Source organism: Ovis aries, chromosome 4, assembly GCF_016772045.2.
Source record: "Ovis aries strain OAR_USU_Benz2616 breed Rambouillet chromosome 4, ARS-UI_Ramb_v3.0, whole genome shotgun sequence".
Classification (NCBI taxonomy): Eukaryota; Metazoa; Chordata; class Mammalia; order Artiodactyla; family Bovidae; genus Ovis; species Ovis aries.
The window spans coordinates 38400868-38419778 of record NC_056057.1 but is presented as its reverse complement, the minus strand read 5'-3'; the positions used below and the strand labels follow the sequence as shown (position 1 = coordinate 38419778).

General features: G+C 36.3%; 1 protein-coding gene across 1 annotated transcript in view; it reads right to left on the bottom strand.

Moving 5' to 3' along the window:
* Window positions 1–18653, bottom strand: part of SEMA3E (semaphorin 3E) — a 279257-nt gene extending 260604 nt beyond the window's left edge. The window contains exon 1 of the mRNA XM_027968533.3: window positions 17962–18653. Within this exon, the coding sequence (XP_027824334.2) occupies window positions 17962–18076 (115 nt within the window). The 5' untranslated portion in view covers window positions 18077–18653. The remainder of the gene's footprint in view (window positions 1–17961) is intronic.
* Between the last annotated feature and the right edge of the window lie 258 nt (window positions 18654–18911).

Genomic DNA, 18911 nt, shown 5'->3' with positions numbered 1-18911 from the left:
ATCATACACCTCGTTTTTTCAAATCATAAGATTTTCTACAAATACCCAAAGAGATTGGGAAATCTACAAAATGACAGCAAATTAAAGTTATAAAATCAAGTGATCATAGTTATGATGGTATTTTAATTCTGTTATTCTGTTGTGGTGATCATTACAGATTCTTTTTAAATAAAAAATTTCAAGACATTTAAAAATCTCATTTATTTCAGCAGTGAAGAAAGACTATTTTATTTCTTCATATTAAAGAATTTCAAATGAATGTTTCATTTACTATATGAAATAGATTACTTTATAATACTTACATAGAAAATTAGCAATGACATTTACTGGTCTACACAATCCTTGAAAGCCAAAAGCATACATTTTTATATTTTCTAATTTAAAAATCATCTTTTATCTACATTATACTTCTTCCAAAAAATACTGTAATTAGCCTCCAATTAAAATAAATAAATTTATACAAATAAAATAAAATAAAAATTGAAACAAACAAAAAATGAACCCATAAAATGTGCATTTAAAAATTTTAAAATATTTTTAAAGAATTTCTGCAACGAATGCAAGTTTTATCATTCCTAACTAGCTAATAGTATCCAAAAGACAATAAAAGTGGTCAGTGGTATTAAGGAAATTAACTGAAAACACATAATAGCAGAAATTGCCTGAATTTAGGAATGTTTAGCTATAGGTTTTGTCCAGGGCATCACAGGCTGTTGTTACTCTGCTTCTGATTTACATTCTGCACAGCAGAGTATAGGAGAGGGTTTTCCTTATCTTTAACAAATAAACCACAAGTGTGAAATAAAGGAAAGAGCTGGCTTAGAGTCTATGTGAAAAGCTCTTAGAAGAACTGACAGTCATCTCAACATAAACCAACAGGCTGGCATATTTGCCTAATAAGCTACTGTCAACTCAGGTGGCTTTAATAAATAAAAGACACCAGTTAGCAGTGCCACTATTTTGTGAACAAGGCAGGCATCTCTTCAGTATTGATTGTGGTGCTCCACTTTACGGGGGGAATTAACAAAGAGGGGCCTGATCAGAACACTGATATCAATCAGGATAACCATGCAAGGAATATTCACCCACCAACAAAGGGCATGAGAACTATTTTTAAACATTTGGAGGTCTGTTGTGACTTATAATCTTATTAGAGGAAAGAACCAAAGCGAAACAGTAGAAGATACAGTAAGGTAGATTTGGGATTAGGTATGTAAATACTTATTTCTTTATCAGAAGATTCAAAACATGGAATGGACCTCCTTCCCAGGCAGTGATTTTCCTTTCCATGAGAATGTACAAATTCAAAATGAAAAATGTGTCTGACCACCTGTCTAGATGCCATGAATAGGATTAAATCACTAAAATTCCTACCTTCAATCAACTTCTCTGATTTGGGTAAAATTCCACAAGCTTTCCTAAACTCCAGCCTTTTTCTAATTATTGATTTTGGAGGAAGGATATAGAATAAGACATATAAAATGCTAAGTGGGAAGTACAGGTCTTAATTGTGTAAGTGTAGTTATTGGTTTTTCCACGTTCCAGCAGTGATTCCTCCCTCTCTCCCTCCCTTCCACTCTTCCCTCCCTTTCCTTTCCCTTATTTTCTCTCTCCCCTCCCTCGTTTTCATGTCCTCTCTTTCCCTCTCTTTGACTTTTCATCAAATACTTAGCATTTACTATGCGTCAGGCAGTGTTCTACCTGCATTCAAATGTTCATTCATTTAATCCTTATCAAAGACAATCAGTGACATAGGTACTATTTATCATTTGCCTCTTTGAGTCAGAAAAAGTTTAAGTAACTTGTCCAAGATCACATGAATACATTTGCTTCTGCTGCAATTGTTTTCTAAATGGTGCTGAAAAGTGGAAAAAATAACAATGTGCAAAATGAACCATTTTGAGCAGCCAGGTATAAAACAGGCAAATCCAGATGAGGAAAACATTTTGGAAAAAACATCATTTACAATTTTTTAAAAGTTCAGCAGAAAGAAATATTAGGAAGTTAAATGAAATGATAAAGTTAGGAATGGACCCACCCCAAATTACTTAGATGCCAAAGTAAGCCAATCCCAGCTGCTATTCTTTGCTCTGGCTGCCATCCTCAGCAAGAGCAGTATGGGGGAGTGTGGGCAACCGGCTGCAGTAGCAGCTGGGCCTATTTGTTAAGAGGAAAAAAACCATCAGTGAAGACAAAAGGAAATTTCAGTGGCTAGGAGAGTGAATGGAAACCCAGAGCCTGGCTAAGAGAGCCTCAGGAGTGAAGTGCAACCGAGCTGTCGGCAACCAAACTGCAGTACTGCACAAACCATTCACGGACAGAGTATGGCCTATCGTCATGCTTTTGCTGGCAAGAGTTTATTCCATCATGAGCAAAATTTACTAAAGATAAATTTTGTATATATTTTCTCATATTACCAGAATTCTGGATGTTCAAAAATTAAGCAATATCAAGGTCTGTTCTAATTAAACAATGGGTATAAATTAGCAGGCTAAAATGGGCAAATGGCATTTCCAAACTAAAAAAAAAAAATGTACTGTTACATAGTTCACTAACATAGAAATGTAAATGTGTAGTAAACATAGTCACATATTCTAAAGCATAACTGCATATAATAAAATCCTAGTATTCCATTTATTTAACATCCCCTAAGACCAATATTATAGAAGGCATATAAATGTGTTTCTGAGTGATCATTGCTCGATCTGCATGTAGACTTTCTAATCGATATTAATTTTCTAATTTTATTTTTCATTTTTATTCTTGCTCAGTTGTATTGACATCTTAGAGACTTCCATTTTTTTCTCCAAATATGAAAAATTCTTCTACAATCCTAAAATATATCAGACTGCAGTTTGGGCATACACATTTTGGAGCAAGCAAAAAACATTTGGCAAAAAAAATCTGTCAAAAGCAGTGCCCAGCACATAACTTTTGTCTTATTTCTGAGAATTTTAATGACAAAGATACAATTATAGTCTTTTAATTATAAGCATAATTGACTTAACTGCAATATTTTTCTTCTTTATATGGTTATTTAAATATTACTGCAATGGAGTTTTGCTTTGGGGAATTACTAGGAAGTCAAAATATATTAATGTGAAGTTTAAACATATCGTGTGTGCAGCGTGCATGCATGCTCAGTTGCTTCACTCATGTCTGACTCTTTGCAATCCTATGGACTGTAGCCTGCCAGGATCCTCTGTCCATGGAATTCTCTATGCAAGAATACTGGACTGGGTTGCCGTGTGCTTCTCCAGGAGATCTTTCCCAACTCAGGGATCAAATCAGCATTTCCTGCATTGCAGGCAGATTCTTTACCACTGAGCCACCAGGGAAGCCCTTAAACATATTACCTTCCCATAACTGGAGCAATAAAGGAACAAAATGGGTATTTTTGGGGTGGCTCATAATATCCATTCCAGTATTTCAAAATCCCATCTTTTACTTTTCTTCATTCTAGATGAACAAATAGAGTATTTTGTGTTCCTTTATTAATGGGAAGGTGCAATTTTATGGGCAATTGAACATGCCAACAACTAAAATTCTAACATTTGACTTTGAGAAATTTTTTTTCCTTTTAATTTAAATTTTAAACATGGGGTAGTATGACTATTCTAAGAATTCACCATATGGTTAACTCAAGTTATTCAGACCCTCCCTTAAAGAGCCAGCAAGCTCAATATCCTAGAACCCATTTTAAGCAATTATAAAGTATCTGTTAGATATCATTCATCTGACCAGAAATATGTATAGCATCTATGCATTGTAATAGTGTCAAACTTGAAATTTCCCTTTTATCTCCTTTATTTGTCTTTCTTTACGGTAAGGAAAAATTAGTTATGTCATTTTGATCAATAATGAAAGAGCTACTTCAATTTTTATTTTCCATTACTTTACCCAATGTTTTCCTTACAAAACATATTATTTTTCTACTCCTTATAGTAAAAGGCAGTGACAAATGTGTGTTTTCACCTGAATTTATTTATGACATTTCTATGTATGTCCATTAATTTCTTCTTTTATGTTAGGTGTATTATATTTGATTAATTCATATGGTACTAAAAAAACTCAAAGGTACAATATTTCAAAATATGTTGTCAATTTTTATAAGGTTTTATACCCAATAAAGTAATCTTTTTTAAATAGCCAAAATTTTCATTGGTTCTTTCCCAATTAATTTTGTTTGGGAAATATCTTACATAAGCTAACTATAATTATAAAAGTGGTAACAATCGTTTATTCTTCTCACAGTATTATTACCGATAGCTATGCTTTTAAAATTTGATCAATTAACAAAACAAAAAGGCAGCATAGTCAAATTATTCATAAAATAACCCCTGCACAGGGATTAATTGACAAAAATGAAAAACGTTCTTGCTTTTGATCATTTAGGGCATCCTTTAAAAACAAAACTGTAGGTAAGCTGCTATGGTTTTCAAAGCCCTAACCAGGCTTTTGGCTTTGTCACTTGACTGCATGCATTGCTCGTCTCTCTCATCATCACTCTAGACACGAATGAGATTCTACACTGGACACTGGAAGATCACAACTGGGGTTAATGGGAAGAAAAGGTAACTGAAATGGGACATTGATCATGTAATGACCCAGATGAATTCAAACCACTCTCTGCCAAAACTGTGTACTTTATTTCAATAAAATATGAATATTTTCTGAAAATGTTTTAAAGCTGTTCTGGATTTCTCTTTATAACTTTTGTAACAAAAAACCTGAAGCCAAACTAGAGCCTAATATTTTGAAGCAGGGACAGAAGAGAAGTATTCCTATCATTTTTCCTGACTTCTGAATGCTCCCCCAAGTTCCTTCATCTCACTTTCTGCGATCTTGTTTTCTTTTAGGAATCTAGTTATATATTGCATCAGACAAAAGAATGAAGATAGATAATACTAATGTGAATAGATATTAAAATAAGGGGCTTCCCTGATAGCTCAGTTGGTAAAGAATCAGCTTACAGAATTGAGACCCTGGTTCGACTCCTATGTCAGGAAGGTCCTCTGGAGAAGGGAAAGACTACCCACTCCAGTATTCTGGCCTGGAGAATTCCATGGACTGTATAGTCCATGGGGTTGCAAAGAGTCGGACATGACTAGGAGACTCACTTTCACTTTCAGACATAATGAAATATTTTTACCTTAAGTGAAATAGGTAAGATAAACTTATTAAGTACCATAAATTTGTTAGATTCTAAGGATGTAAACAATAAAATGCAATGTACTTGCCTTAGAAACTTTCAAAATCTACTCATGAATGTGTATGAATCTCATATTAGTGATACAAAGAAAATAACAATTCCTTAAAGTCATATAGAAATGAGGCCAACTTAATTTAACGTGAATAGAGAGCACTTGTGATGCTACCAGTAGTACAACTATGAATACAATGAAATTCAGTTAATTAGATACCTATATTTCTAGGAGGAGACAGTGTATTATATGTAGAGGGGTGGCTCTGGGAACTTAGCAGGAATGGTGGCAAGATGGCCTAAGACACATAGTTTGCTCATTGTTTTTCAACCAGTCTCCTCCTATTTCCCTCCAAGACTGAACTGTAGTTGTTCCATCCCCCACTCCATGCTTCCATAGCACTTTGCTCTAACCTTTAGTACGTAAAAAAAAAAAAAAATCCTGCTTTATCACAATTTGTCTCTTTTTACAACTAGTCTTAAGCTTCTTGGAGAAAGGGTTTGGGTAGAGGCACGTGTGTGTGTGTGTGTGTGTGTGTGTGTGTGTGTGTGTGTGTGTGTTTTAATAAACTTTTAATATTAGAATAGTTTCAGATTTACAGAAAAGTTATGAAGCTAGTATAAAAGTTTCCATAAACCCACTGCCAGTTTCCTCTATTATTAACAGTTTACATTAGTGTGGTACATTTGTCACAGTTAATGAGCTAACATTGATACATTATTATTAGCTAAAACTCATACTCTGTTAGGATTTCCTTAATTTCTACCTAACATTCTTGTACTGTTCCAGGCTACAACCCAGTATACTAAATTCCATTTAGAGAACTATGTTTTCTGTTCTAAAATTCCTAGCATGATGCCTAGTATCTAAAACACTGAAGAAGCTCAACAAATAGTAATGTATTAAGTGAATGATTGAGTGAATAACTATTAAAAAGATATAGAAACTTCTGAATCCATTAGGGGAAAGATCAGGATGTGTAACAGGAATGAAGGGCACCTAGCTTCATTAGTCTGAGAAACCTTTCCATTGAGAGATAAAGGATACCTGGAATCTTACAAAATGCTTTTCCACAATCCAATAATCTTAAATGTTTTCTTATCTAAACTCAATGATAATACCATGTGTCACAGTTTATGCCATGAAAAATTATTAAAAGATTTAATTTATATGTTAAATGATTATCAACAACTGTATATACTATATATATATTTATATATATATATGTGTATCTTATCTAATAGAAAAACATAGTAGGCAGAGAATGGCATAATCAATATTTATGAATTTAAATATATTTTTGAAGATTAAGACTGGAAATTTAAATAAATAACACCTTAACCTGGTGTCACTTATGATGTATCTGGGTGATAGATCTGAAGGAGGAAAAATGAAAAACTTAAGGTGAAAGCAAGGCTCCTCTGTAGCATTATCCCAAACACTTAGCCTAGTATTTCCCATGCTTAAGAGTGCATTAAGAATTCCCTGCAGGGAATAGAGACTCAGATATAGAGAACAGACTTGTGCACACAGCGAGGGAAGGAGAGAGTGGGATGAATGGAGAGAGTAGCATTGAAACATATACATTACCCTTTGTAAAACACATAGCTAATGGGAAGTTGCTGTATAGTACAGGGAGCTCAGCCTTGTCCTCTGTGACTCTCTAGAAGGTGGGATTGGGTGGGAGGTGGGAGGGAGATTCAAGAGGAAGGGGGTATATGTATATCTATGACTGATTCATGTTGATATATGGCAGAAACCAAAACAACATTGTAAAGCAATTGCCCTCCAAAAATAAAAAAAAAAAAAAAAATAAAAGAATCCCCTGCAGGGTTTGTTAAAACACAGAATCCTGAGCCCCAGAATTACTGACTCAGTAAGCCTAATTCTGGAGTGTGAAGTCAAGTGGGCCTTAGGAAGCACTGCTGTCAACAAAGCTAGTGGAGGTGATGGAATTCCAGCAGAGCTATTTAAAATTCTAAAAGATGATGCTAACCCAGAAGTGGCCACAGGACTGGAAAAGGTCAATCCTTATCCAAATTCCCAAGAAGAGCAATACTAAAGAATGTTCAAACCCAGATAATTGCATTCATCTCCCATGCTAGTAAGGTTATACTCAAAATCCTCCAAGCCAGGCTTCAACATTATGTGAACCAAGAACTTCCAGACATCCAAGCTGGGTTTAGAAAAGGCAGAGGAACCAGAGATCAAATTGCCAACATTCACTGGATCATAGAAAAAACAACGGAATTCCAGAAAAACATCTACCTTTGTTTCATTGACTACGTTAAAGCCTTTGACTGTGTAGATCATAACAGACTGCAGAAAATTCTTAAAGAGATGAAAATACCAGATCATCTTACTTATCTCCTGAGAAATCTGTATGTGGGACAAGAAGCAACAGTTAGAACCTTGTATGGAACAAATGACTGGTTCAGGATTGAGAAAGGAGCATGATAAGGTTGTTCACTGTCATCCTTTTATTTAACTTACATGTACAGCACATCATGAGAAATGCCAGGCTGGATGAGTTACAAGCTGGAATCAAGATTACCAGGAGAAATATCAACAATCTCAGATATGCAGATGATACCACTATAATGGGAGAAGGCAAAGAGGAACTAAAGAACCTCTTGCTGAGGGTGAAGGAGGAGAGTGAAAAAGTTGACTTAAAACTCAGCATTAAAAAAAAAAAAACCACACACACACACAAAACTAAGATCATGGCATCTGGTCCCATCACATCATGGCAAATAGAAGGGGAAAAGGTGGAAGTAGTGACAGATTTCCTTTTCTTGGGCTCTAAAATCACCATGAATAGTGACCATAGTCATGAAATCAGAAGATGATTGCTTCTTGAAAGGAAAGTTATGACAAACCTAGACAGTGTGTTTAATAGCAAAGACATCACTTTGCAACAAAGGTCCTTATATTCAAGGCTGTGGTCTTTCCAGTAGTCATGTACACTCGTGAGAGTTGGAACATAAAGAAAGCAGAGCGTGAAAGAGTTGATGCTTTCAAATTGTGGTGCTGGAGTAGACTCTTGAAAGCCCCTTGCCTAGCAAGTAATCTTAAAAGAAATCAATCCTAAATACTCATTGGAGAGAATGATGCTGAAACTGAAGCTCCAATACTTGGGCCACCTGATGTGAACAGTCAGTCAGCTCACTGGAAAAGACTCTAAAGCCGGGAAAGATTGAAGGCAGAAGAGAGTGACAGAGGATGAGATGGTTGAATGGCATCACCAGTGCGATGGACAGGAACTTGGGCAAACTTCAAGAGATGGTGAGGGACAGGGAAGCCTGGCATGCTACAGTCCATGGGGTCACAAAGAGTCAGGCATGACTTGGTGACTAAACAACAGCCTAATTCAGTAGCTCACAGGGGATGCTAACCCTGCCAGTCCCGGACACTTTGTACAGCACTGGATTAATCCCAGTGTCTATCTCCTCTCAGCCCCTACGTTGGAGGAAGAGTGTGAGAAAAGTATCATAAGTAACATTATCTCCCCTGAGATGAAGCTCAACTAAGCCTCTCTCAGGTTAATTATTCAGCAGCAGCTCTACCTCTTAAAGACATAAACTTTTGTCATTTTGACCATAACCTGGAAGCCAAAAACAATCATAAAACTTTTTTTTTTGGTTTGTTTTGTTTTTACTCAGTAGATACTAAACCTCCAGCGTTTAAGAAGGATCTGATTAAGTCACTTTATTCTGCCCACAAGGATCTCACCAAAAAAATACTCCTGCCCTCAAGGATGTTAAAACATAGTTAAAGACACATAAGTCAGAAAATACAATAAGTCATTATCTCACAATATCCTACATCTCCATGGTATATTTCTATTTTCTACAACAATTACATGAGATAGAAATTAGTTCCTGTGTACTTATGAGGAAATTAAGCCTCCAAAGAAGTTCAGTGATTTTGCATCAATAACATGACATCAAATAGGATAAGCTGTAGATTCAAATCTAGGATTTTTTAAAACTCTGAATCCTTACATACTCTTTCCACTAGCACAGGCTGTCGCCTAATAAAACGTTCAAAGTGTTTTGGAGAAATAAGACACACTGGGAGGTCTGGGAGGAGAAGTAAAGAGACCTACATTTCTAGAATTGGAAAGCATCTCTGAAATCACATGGTCCATGATAAATTTTTGACTCAGGGTTAGGAAAAAAGCAATCAGCAGGAGTGAATTGCTATATGCAACATGGTCAGCACATTTCCTCTTCAGCTTCATTTCCACAATGCATCCTGAGCTTTGAATTTAAAGCTCTCCTCAGTTCCCATCATTTCCTGGGAGGAAACTAGTCAGGAGGGAAAAGGTCAATGTCCCCAGCTGACCCCTCACTTTTTTTATTCACATTTTCACTGCTGCTGTTCTCTTCTGGTTCTGGAGCTGGTTGAGCGACCTAAAGTCACCACTGAGACATAGCCTTAGGGATGCTACTCTTCTGCTCTTTCCTGTAAATAAAACACCCTATTGTGGTTTCAAAGAGTTAAAAAATCGTAACTCAGAGAAAATGAACCAAAGCTACCTGGAAATAGATAGTTTTACATAATTAATATTTTTCTACTAAGCTCAACATTATCCAAAGAGGGAACAGGCTGGCAGGCTCTGCTCAGGACCCTAATTCTCCCCCCACCCCAGTCCCCACAGTGCTGGGAACATCAGCCACCCACTGGTTACACAAACAGGGTAAGTTGTCCAAGTCACTAGTAAGATATTTACTATTTCATTACTTCCTAAGCCATACATTTCAACACATTTTTAACACCTAATGAGTAAAGTTATGTCTTCTATTCATTGAACTAGCCAATAAAATAAACACTCACGTAAACTCAGACCAGTAAATAGACATCATTCACTTAAAATGCTTTCATTTCACCTTTGGTTTAAAGTAGGGAAGAAATCATATCTATCTGGAAAAGAGGTGGGGAGAAAAAGAGAGAAGGCAGTTGGTGACAACACTGAGGAGAAGTCAAAGCAGCAAGTGATAAGAGAAGTAATGGAAGTGGTTGTGGCAATCATTCAAGAATGACAGCATCAAAAAGTAGGTTTTGTTTTGTTTTAAAGAGGACTGATTATAGACGAGAGAATACGGTTGACCTGTTGGAAGGTGTCTGGAGGCCCCAGCATCTCCACACAGTGCAAAGCCGAGGTGAAGGAAGGTGAACAGGCAGAGAAAGCCCAGCCTTTCTCCTCATGTATGTTTTATCAAAGGAGCCATAAATATTTGTTCTGGATTCCTTAGTTTCTTTGGTACTCTTCACCCCACCCAAGTATCAGGTATTTCTTTAAAAAAAAAAAAAAAAAAAGGCTGCTCTAAATCATTATGCTTTATTCACATACCTGGTCAATGAACATTGACTGAACACCTACTAAGGGTAAGGAACTGTGTTCGGCAGCATATACCTTACATGTTTGTCCAAGGGGAAAGGTAGAATGGAAAGCTTTCTTTCACCTTCAAAGCAAACAATATATGTTGGGCTGATTGCTTATAGGCCACTCTTTGGTTTCACTTCTGACACTCTGCAATTACCTTTGTTAGTAACTTCTGTTTATTTTATGGCTTTGGTCTCTTGTCTCCAAAGTGCCATCAGATAAACTTCCAACTTTCCTTAATTTATCAATAAAATATCCTTATGGTAACTTACAAGCATAAGAGATACCAATATACTATTTTCTTTCCAGTCATCTACTCCATGTAGAGCTGGACTTCATTTAAAAACAAAACCAAAGAAACTTTGCTTTCAAGTTAAAAAAGATAAAACTGTTGATTAAAAATTTTCCCTTATTTTAAGAGGTTAAGTTAATAATTAACTCATGATTGCTTTTAGAATAAAAAAGGGAACAAGAGTAGGCTAATTCTCCCTGAACCTCTTCTGATTCATGAGCAATTTATGAAAAGCTTCCTAAAGCTAAAGTATTTACCACACTAATTGGCAGTGTCTCATGTAATTCTTTCAGGATGCCGCAAGTTAAATATTATCCCATTTTAAAAATGAGAAAATTCATACCCAGAAAAGATAGGTAACTTTCTCAAGTCATGCAGCCATAAACAACATCCAAAACCTAGAGTTTTTAGGCTATTGACATAAGAATGCGAGAGTGTCTTGTAATTCTTGGGCCTAAACTACTTTTCTGTGTGCACTGTGCCAAGGCTATGAGCTGTCCTTGACCAGAAAGCAGTGAAGATTAAAGATAGAAGTAGAAATATGTTTTTAAGCCCTAGAAATCAGGCAAGTCATGAATTTCTCTTTTCCTTTTCCATACTAGTTGTAGAGTCAAAGTTACCAGGGCAATGAGGCCTTATGGTGGGAATATTCTGAACTAAGCATTGGAGCCAACCCACCAAATGCTTTGACCACCCACCAGGGCTATAGGAAATCAACTTATCAATTCCACAAACATTCCTGCTTTTGAAATCATCACATTCTCTGACAGAAAATGTTCTTCACTATCAGAAACTATAATACTTGGTTCAAATGAGGTATTAACATATCTTTTTCATTCATAGTCCAGAAAATCCAGCTGATAAAATATCCAGTCTTGTCATTATCATCCTTAACATGAGTACAAAGAATAATGCTTGCTTAAGCCCAAGAAATAACTAATGACATTGATAGTTTCTCTTACACTCCAAATGTTATGTAAAACCATACTTGGAAAAATTCTTCATTAAAATAATCATCATCTTTTGTATAGTTTATATGATATTCCAAAGTATTAGATGTTGTGCTAAAGACTACTAACAGCAATTGATCCTATCTATTGAAATCAAGAAAATAATCGAAATCTTTACGCCTTTAGGAAAATGTAAGTGGTATAATTTCAGTTTTGTTTTCTTTTAAATTCCCTGAGACTGAACTTACCAGACATTTTAACACTGCAGTGGCTATGTAAGGGGCATGCATGCATGCAAAGAGCCATTTCTGGATTCCTGCAGACTAAATTCCTCTACTAAACCACAGAAGAGTTTTAACACAAAGATAAAGTAAATCTTTTGTGTAAGTCTTTGTATGCTCTCCCACTAAGAACCCCCCAGGATGATTCCAACAGATATCTTGGTGAAAGAAAACTACTTAACAGATTGTTAACAATAATTTTTTACTAGTTTGATAATTTTTTGACCAGTTTGATGTTTGGTGCTTTATTATGTGCTCATAGAACTGGGGCCACCAAGTCATCTTATCCCAGACGGGAAGAGAGACCATCTCTATGAAATACCCTCATTAAATGACAAATCTGACATGGACAATGAAATAACACTGTAACATAAATTTTTGAAAGAATATTCCATTGTGACAACGATTACTGCATGTATTTTTTAGTCAAGGACAAGTATTGGTTCTTTATTATGTACAGAACACAGTCTTCACAAAATTTTTCAGACATGATTTTATATGACTAAATCATTTTTTGGTTCAAAATTGACCTCGTTTATTTACAGCTTTCTCTAATTCTGACCTCCCCTCACCCTGTTTTACATTAAAGATAACTTTTCTCACTGTCATATTCAACATATACATATGAACTGAATAATTCATAGAGCCATTCTGAAGCTTTGGATTATCCGGGTGCATTTCTGTGATACATGAGCAATATTTGTAAATAACAGATGAAAATACAAAGAATAGTCTTATTTAAAATTCTTACATAGACTTCTATGAAAAGTACATTCTGTGTAAAAAAAAAACTCAACAAAACTTACTGTAATCCTTTCATCTTACCCAGTGGCTTTTTTTTTTTATTTTCAAATATAAACTGTTTCTTAATAAACTTATCAATTAATTCTCACTAACTCTCCATCACGGCGATCTGGAGATCTGGTCTGTATTCACCCCTGGATCCTTTGTAACTACTTTCTTTATGAATCATGCCTTATAACCAGTTTTATTTATTAACCACACAGATATGTGTAACTAATGTCATTATTGATAATACCTAGTTACTGGCTGAAAAACCCAAGCTATGCCAGTTCAGGAAAAACCGGCTCAGTCACTGCCTTTTTTTAACTGGCCCTGGATATAAAATAAATACTACAACCTCTGGGATAATCATTCAAAGCTTATTTATTATTGAATTATCCTAGAATTTTATCTCATTTTGTTGTATGAATGGGAAAACAATTCTAGAATGTGTGGTGTACGGTGAGTGTGCATAACAAATAGACATATGCAGACATCTATTGCAAAAATACTGACCGTGAATCTTGGAATATGCAGATGATGTAATTATCTTATAAATTACTATAAGTAGAGGCTAAAGGCATGAAATGGGATTTCGAGTGAATGCATTCAGGATAGATTACAAATTTTATGCAAATCACGATGAAATTTTGCTGTCATCTATTCTACCATTATAGATGCTGGGACTTATTGATATCCAAACTTAAGGCATTTCCGAAAGTTTTTTTTTATCTTTAGACTGTGTTTCCTTCTAATATTCTCATTTTCTATCAGTCTTCAGGAAACATCAATAAGATAATTTTTAGGTGATAAAGGGTGCTTTTATAGTATTGTTCCGTTTTGATCTTCTCAAAAACCCAGTAAAAAATATCAGTACTCTCACTATTTTCAAATTAAGGAAACTGAGGCACAGATAACTACCATTAGTATAAGTGGAAAGATTATACCTGGAGTAGAGACCTCTCACTTCAAATCTGAGCTCTTCCCTGGTGGCTCAGAGGTTAAAGCGTCTGCCTGCAATGTGGGAGACCCGGGTTCGATCCCTGGGTTGGGAAGATCCCCTGGAGAAGAAAATGGCAACCCACTCCAGTATTCTTGCCTGGAGAATCCCACGGACGGAGGAGCCTGGTAGGCTACAGTCCACGGGGTCGCAAAGAGTTGGACATGATTGAGAGAGGCACAGTACAGAACTATGAAAAATATGCATTTAATTGCTTATAAAATTAAAATACAGATAGACCAGTTAATACTCACTACCCCATATGTATAGATATGTATTCAATGCTCAAATCTACATTTATAATATCAACATATTTTATCAATGATCCTCTGTCATATTTGGGATTCCCTGGTGATTCAGATGATAAAGAATCCATCTGCAGTGCAGGAGACCTGGGCTCACTTCCTGGGTTAGGACGATCCCTTGGAGGAGGGCATGGCAACCCACTCCAGTATTCTGGCCTGGAGAATCCCGTGGACAGAGCAGTCTGGTGGGCGGCAGACCATGGGGTCACAGAGTCAGACAAGACTGAGTGACTTTTGCTGTTTAATTTCTGCCATATTTATGTCTTTTCATCAAACATCCTGGGATAACACCCTCTGCTTATCAGCAGCCATTCTGCTTGGCTTCTGCAACTGTGAATTCCCTTCTGGGGTTTTGAACACCTACCCCATCTGGAACCTCCCTTGATTGCATTTCTGGGACTTTCCACATGCACTGGGATTTCTTCTTTGACATGGGCTTCTTTCCTCATTTGTTTTTTTCTTCTTTGAGCTCCATTATCAGGAAGGCTATATTTTTGCCTTCCCTGTAACCTCATTAATGCAGGATGGTGAAAAGTAAGGGGAGACCAGACATCAACAGAGGGAAGTGGCTGAATCCACCAGGGCACCTCTCCCTCCATCTCTTGCCTTCATTCTCTTGCCTTTCTGTCATGAGGCTTATAGCTACTTTTCAAAGAAATCCTTGGGTAGAATATTATAAATGTGTACTAATTATATCAAAATTACCCTCTTTAGGGTATTGGCTATAAAACTAATGATAAATTCTTAACTGTTCAGAAACTTTCAAATTCTTGTCTGACATAGTTAATCTCAACCGATATCTTGACTGAACATTCTGATAGGGCAGGGCAGAATCTTGCTGTTTTATCTTTGTATGTTTTGGTTAATCCAATTTATCCTGAACCTGTAAAATGAATTCAAAGATATATGTATTGCCTCAATAAAAGCAAATATTTCATTTCTTTATTTACAAGGCTTGCCTTAAGTTAGCATCTTTGCTTAATATGAGTGGAGTGGATATTCAGCAGAAGAGGGAAGAATTCAATATTATCTCACTGTGGGTGGAGAGCAGTGAGTAATAAGCTATAAGATGCTCCATATTTGATCCCAATGTTCTACTTTGTCCCCCTCCCTCTCCGCCTTTTCTCCCTTTTGATCCTGATGGTCTTCTCTCAAGCTCTGTTGAAGAACATGCCACTTGCAGGCTTAGAGAAGAATGAAGGAGAGAGGGAAAAGGGCAATTCCTGGATACTTTTTTTCTGAACATATTTTTATATAATTTAATTCAAGCTTTATATTAATATATGACACTGAGACTTTCCCCTCCTCTTTGGGAAGAAATACGAGGCTTGTGGTCTCCAGCACCATCTTGATAATGGAAGATATAAGAAAGATGCTTGCCCTTTTCCCACATGGCATAGACCATTGCTATGAATTGAATCCCTGGATATATCTAGTAGACCACTTCCAGGAAGCCTTACTGGATTTCTCCACAGGGGGTCAGACAGCAGTGCAAAGGTGCTAGATTACTTATGTCTCGTGTATCTTATTTTTAATGACCATACATTCATTTACAATATTAATTACCTAATTTACTGACTACTAAAATTTCACCTATTTGAATATCATTTATGATAGCAAAAGAGTATACTCTAAAATATTCTGTCCCCAGTTTTTGGACACTGCTAAAATATCCATTGATTTTGAAGTGTAGAGAGGTGAATGTGTTATTTTTACTGTATTAATGGGACAGAATGTCACTACTCTGACAGCTCTGTGCTTCCCTTTCAATGAAACACCTGCAGTGCAGGAGGCATTTGCTGCTTCAGGTTGCATCTCTGGTGTGATATTGTAACTGACTTTGGCAATTAAATTGCACAGGTGGGAACATCCTATTTTCAGGTAACTCTACTCTATCTTTATATAAAAGCACAACACTGCACATTTTCAGCTAGTGCCATTAAATCAAAAGGTTAACAAAAGCCAAGAGAAAATCTTTCGGCAGTTTTCAGTTTAGTATTCATAGACACAAGCAGTGGTCCTCCCACATCACTTAACACAACTCATAAAATCAGTTACAGTTACTTCTTGGATCAAGAGAGATGTGTTGAAGGTGAGACTGATGACAACATTATGTACCAGAGTTCTGGTATGCTCTAACTAAATTAGAAGTTCCCCAAGGAAAAATATTAAAATGAGATATCTCTGGAAATACTGATATTGCGCTATCAAAAAATAAGCATCCAAGTAATAAAGTATAGAAGGTTGATACCATGCATAGCAGAATGGTAACTTGACAAATTTGGCAGCTTATCCACTTGTCTACAATAGAAAAAGAATCCATTATTATGTTTTCTTTATCTGACATCCTTATGTGTCCATATTCCATCACATCAAATTTTAGCATTTAGGTATAACTGATCTTAACTTCTTAGAAATACGTATGTTGGTACATACCATAATACATCTTTCCAAATTAAATGAATTGTACTAATTCTAGGCACTATATTTTAAATACTTTACAAATGCAGGGTCAAGTGTTTCTTAAGTTTATGCTACATACTTGGGAGTATTATCAGAAATCTATTTAAACTAAGAAAATATCTACAGATTTTTAGGTGTTCTAAAATAAGACATTTCTATAATCAAATCAGCTAATAATTGTCCAATAAAAAACAAAAAAATAGTGACATTAAAATTGAGGCCTCCTGTTTGGTTTTTCCTTCTGGTAAAGATCACACTCATGTTTTAAAAATACAGAATGCTTTCTACAGTGGGAGACAATTTAAAAGCTTACACAATTGAAAAATGTTTCTTATGTAATTTTCATTATTCCATCTATTATCTGTCTCAATGATTAATGATAACAAATACTTCTTTCCTGAAAATTTATTTCAAAAAACTTTTAAGTCAGCAAAGTCACTTTCATAGAGTATAGGTTTTGTTGTTGCTTGTTTATTTGTTTATAGGAAGGGTCATCAAACCTATTCATGACTGGCTTTTAAGGGCCTTGATGCAAAAGCTACCATTTGATCATTTATTTATGACTAAATGCTGCTTTACAAAACAGAGTAGCAGAATAAAATAAGCATTTCAATTGAAGATAGATCTTCAATTAAGCAATACAAATTTACATTAAAAAAAGAATAGATGCTAGTGTACAGTATCTAACACTTTAAACTAGTTTACAGGGATTGTTAACTGATTTTTTTCTTGCCACATATAAAAAAATTCTAATAATTTAATTAGAAAGCTAGTTTAAAACAGTCATTTTAATCACATAGTGATGACTTTGTTATAATGGGCAAGGAATCATTTTATTCTCAAGAATCTTTTTTCCTCTTCTCATCCCCATTATGGACAACACAAAACAAAAAAAATCAATTGCACCTCTATTTCTACAGCTCTTCCCTAACATCCTTGCTTCCCTTTATGCATGAATTGATATTTAAATATCCACTGCTAACTTGGTGCATTCAGCCCCTCAAAGCTCTTTACAACCTGCTTCCTTCTCTCTCCTGTTGTGTCAGCTAGTTTGTGAACTTATTAACAAAACCTAATATTTGCAAGACAAAAATAACATCTCTAAAGTTAGCCTGTGATTTTACACTATTTTCAGCTGTGGTTAGCTATGACCTATTCATTAAAGGTACTTAGAAGCGTCAGTCAATTTTGCAGTAATTTTTTTCAGGTGCATGTTAAGAGTCTGGAGACCAAAGATCAACGTTAAATGATTTTAATTTTTTTCTCATTTTTTTCTAAACAAAAGGTCACCTACCTTTATGTGACAGGCGTAAGCGGGGGTGCGGGGTGTCAGCTGTGTGACCTCCTGTCCACAGCTCCAGCAAGTAGCCCCACAGGAGCCAGGTGACGAGGTGCCCAGCCGATGCCATGCTGCCTGCCGCTGCGATCCTCACTCTCTGGCGGGGTGAGTTTTATTTAGGACTCCCCTCCAGGGGCAGCGTATGAGAGAGGCTTTGTCACAAATCGAACGCGTTGTCATCAGAAAGCACAGTTCCAAAGTGCCATTTGTCAGGCTGTGTTTGGATATGTAAAACCTGCCTTTCCCCAGGACAGTTGTTTATAAGCCGGGAGCAAGAGGACATTCCAAGGAGTGAATCTTCATTGCCGTGTCCTGCCTAGAGCTCTTTTCAGTCACTAAGCGGGGAGATTCAGGAAGAAAGTGTATTATCTGAGTCACTTATGCAAGCGATTCATTCAGAAAAAACAACAACAAGCCCAGCACACGCACTGCCTTCGCCCCCGTGGAGCTCCTCTTCTCTTCTGGCTCCTTGAAGCCTCTCAGAAGTCAGCTTCTTGCACTGACTTGCCAAACAGCTAGTTTTAATTCACCTTTCACCTTGCTAATTAAAAACAAGAAGTGCCATTCCCTCCAGGAGTTGCAGGATCCACCCAGCAGGGATGCCGCTGTCGGCGAGCTGTGTTTACGGGGAAAGTTCAGGCGGGGTTGAGCAGCATACTTGCTGTTTCTAGGAAGTGTTTCTGGTCCACGTGCCCTCGTCCCACCCGCCCTCCCAGTATTATTGGCCCCACGTCACTCAGCGACAGGAGAGAAGTTCACATTTTGATGGGAAAGGGGAATCAGGAGGGAGAACGATATACAATAGGCTGCTTACTTAAAAATCAGTATAACCTAAGAGGATGAAGGGTCAGGAAGGGCTTTTAAATTCTCACTCATCAGGATTAACCCTTGAGTAAATACAGATT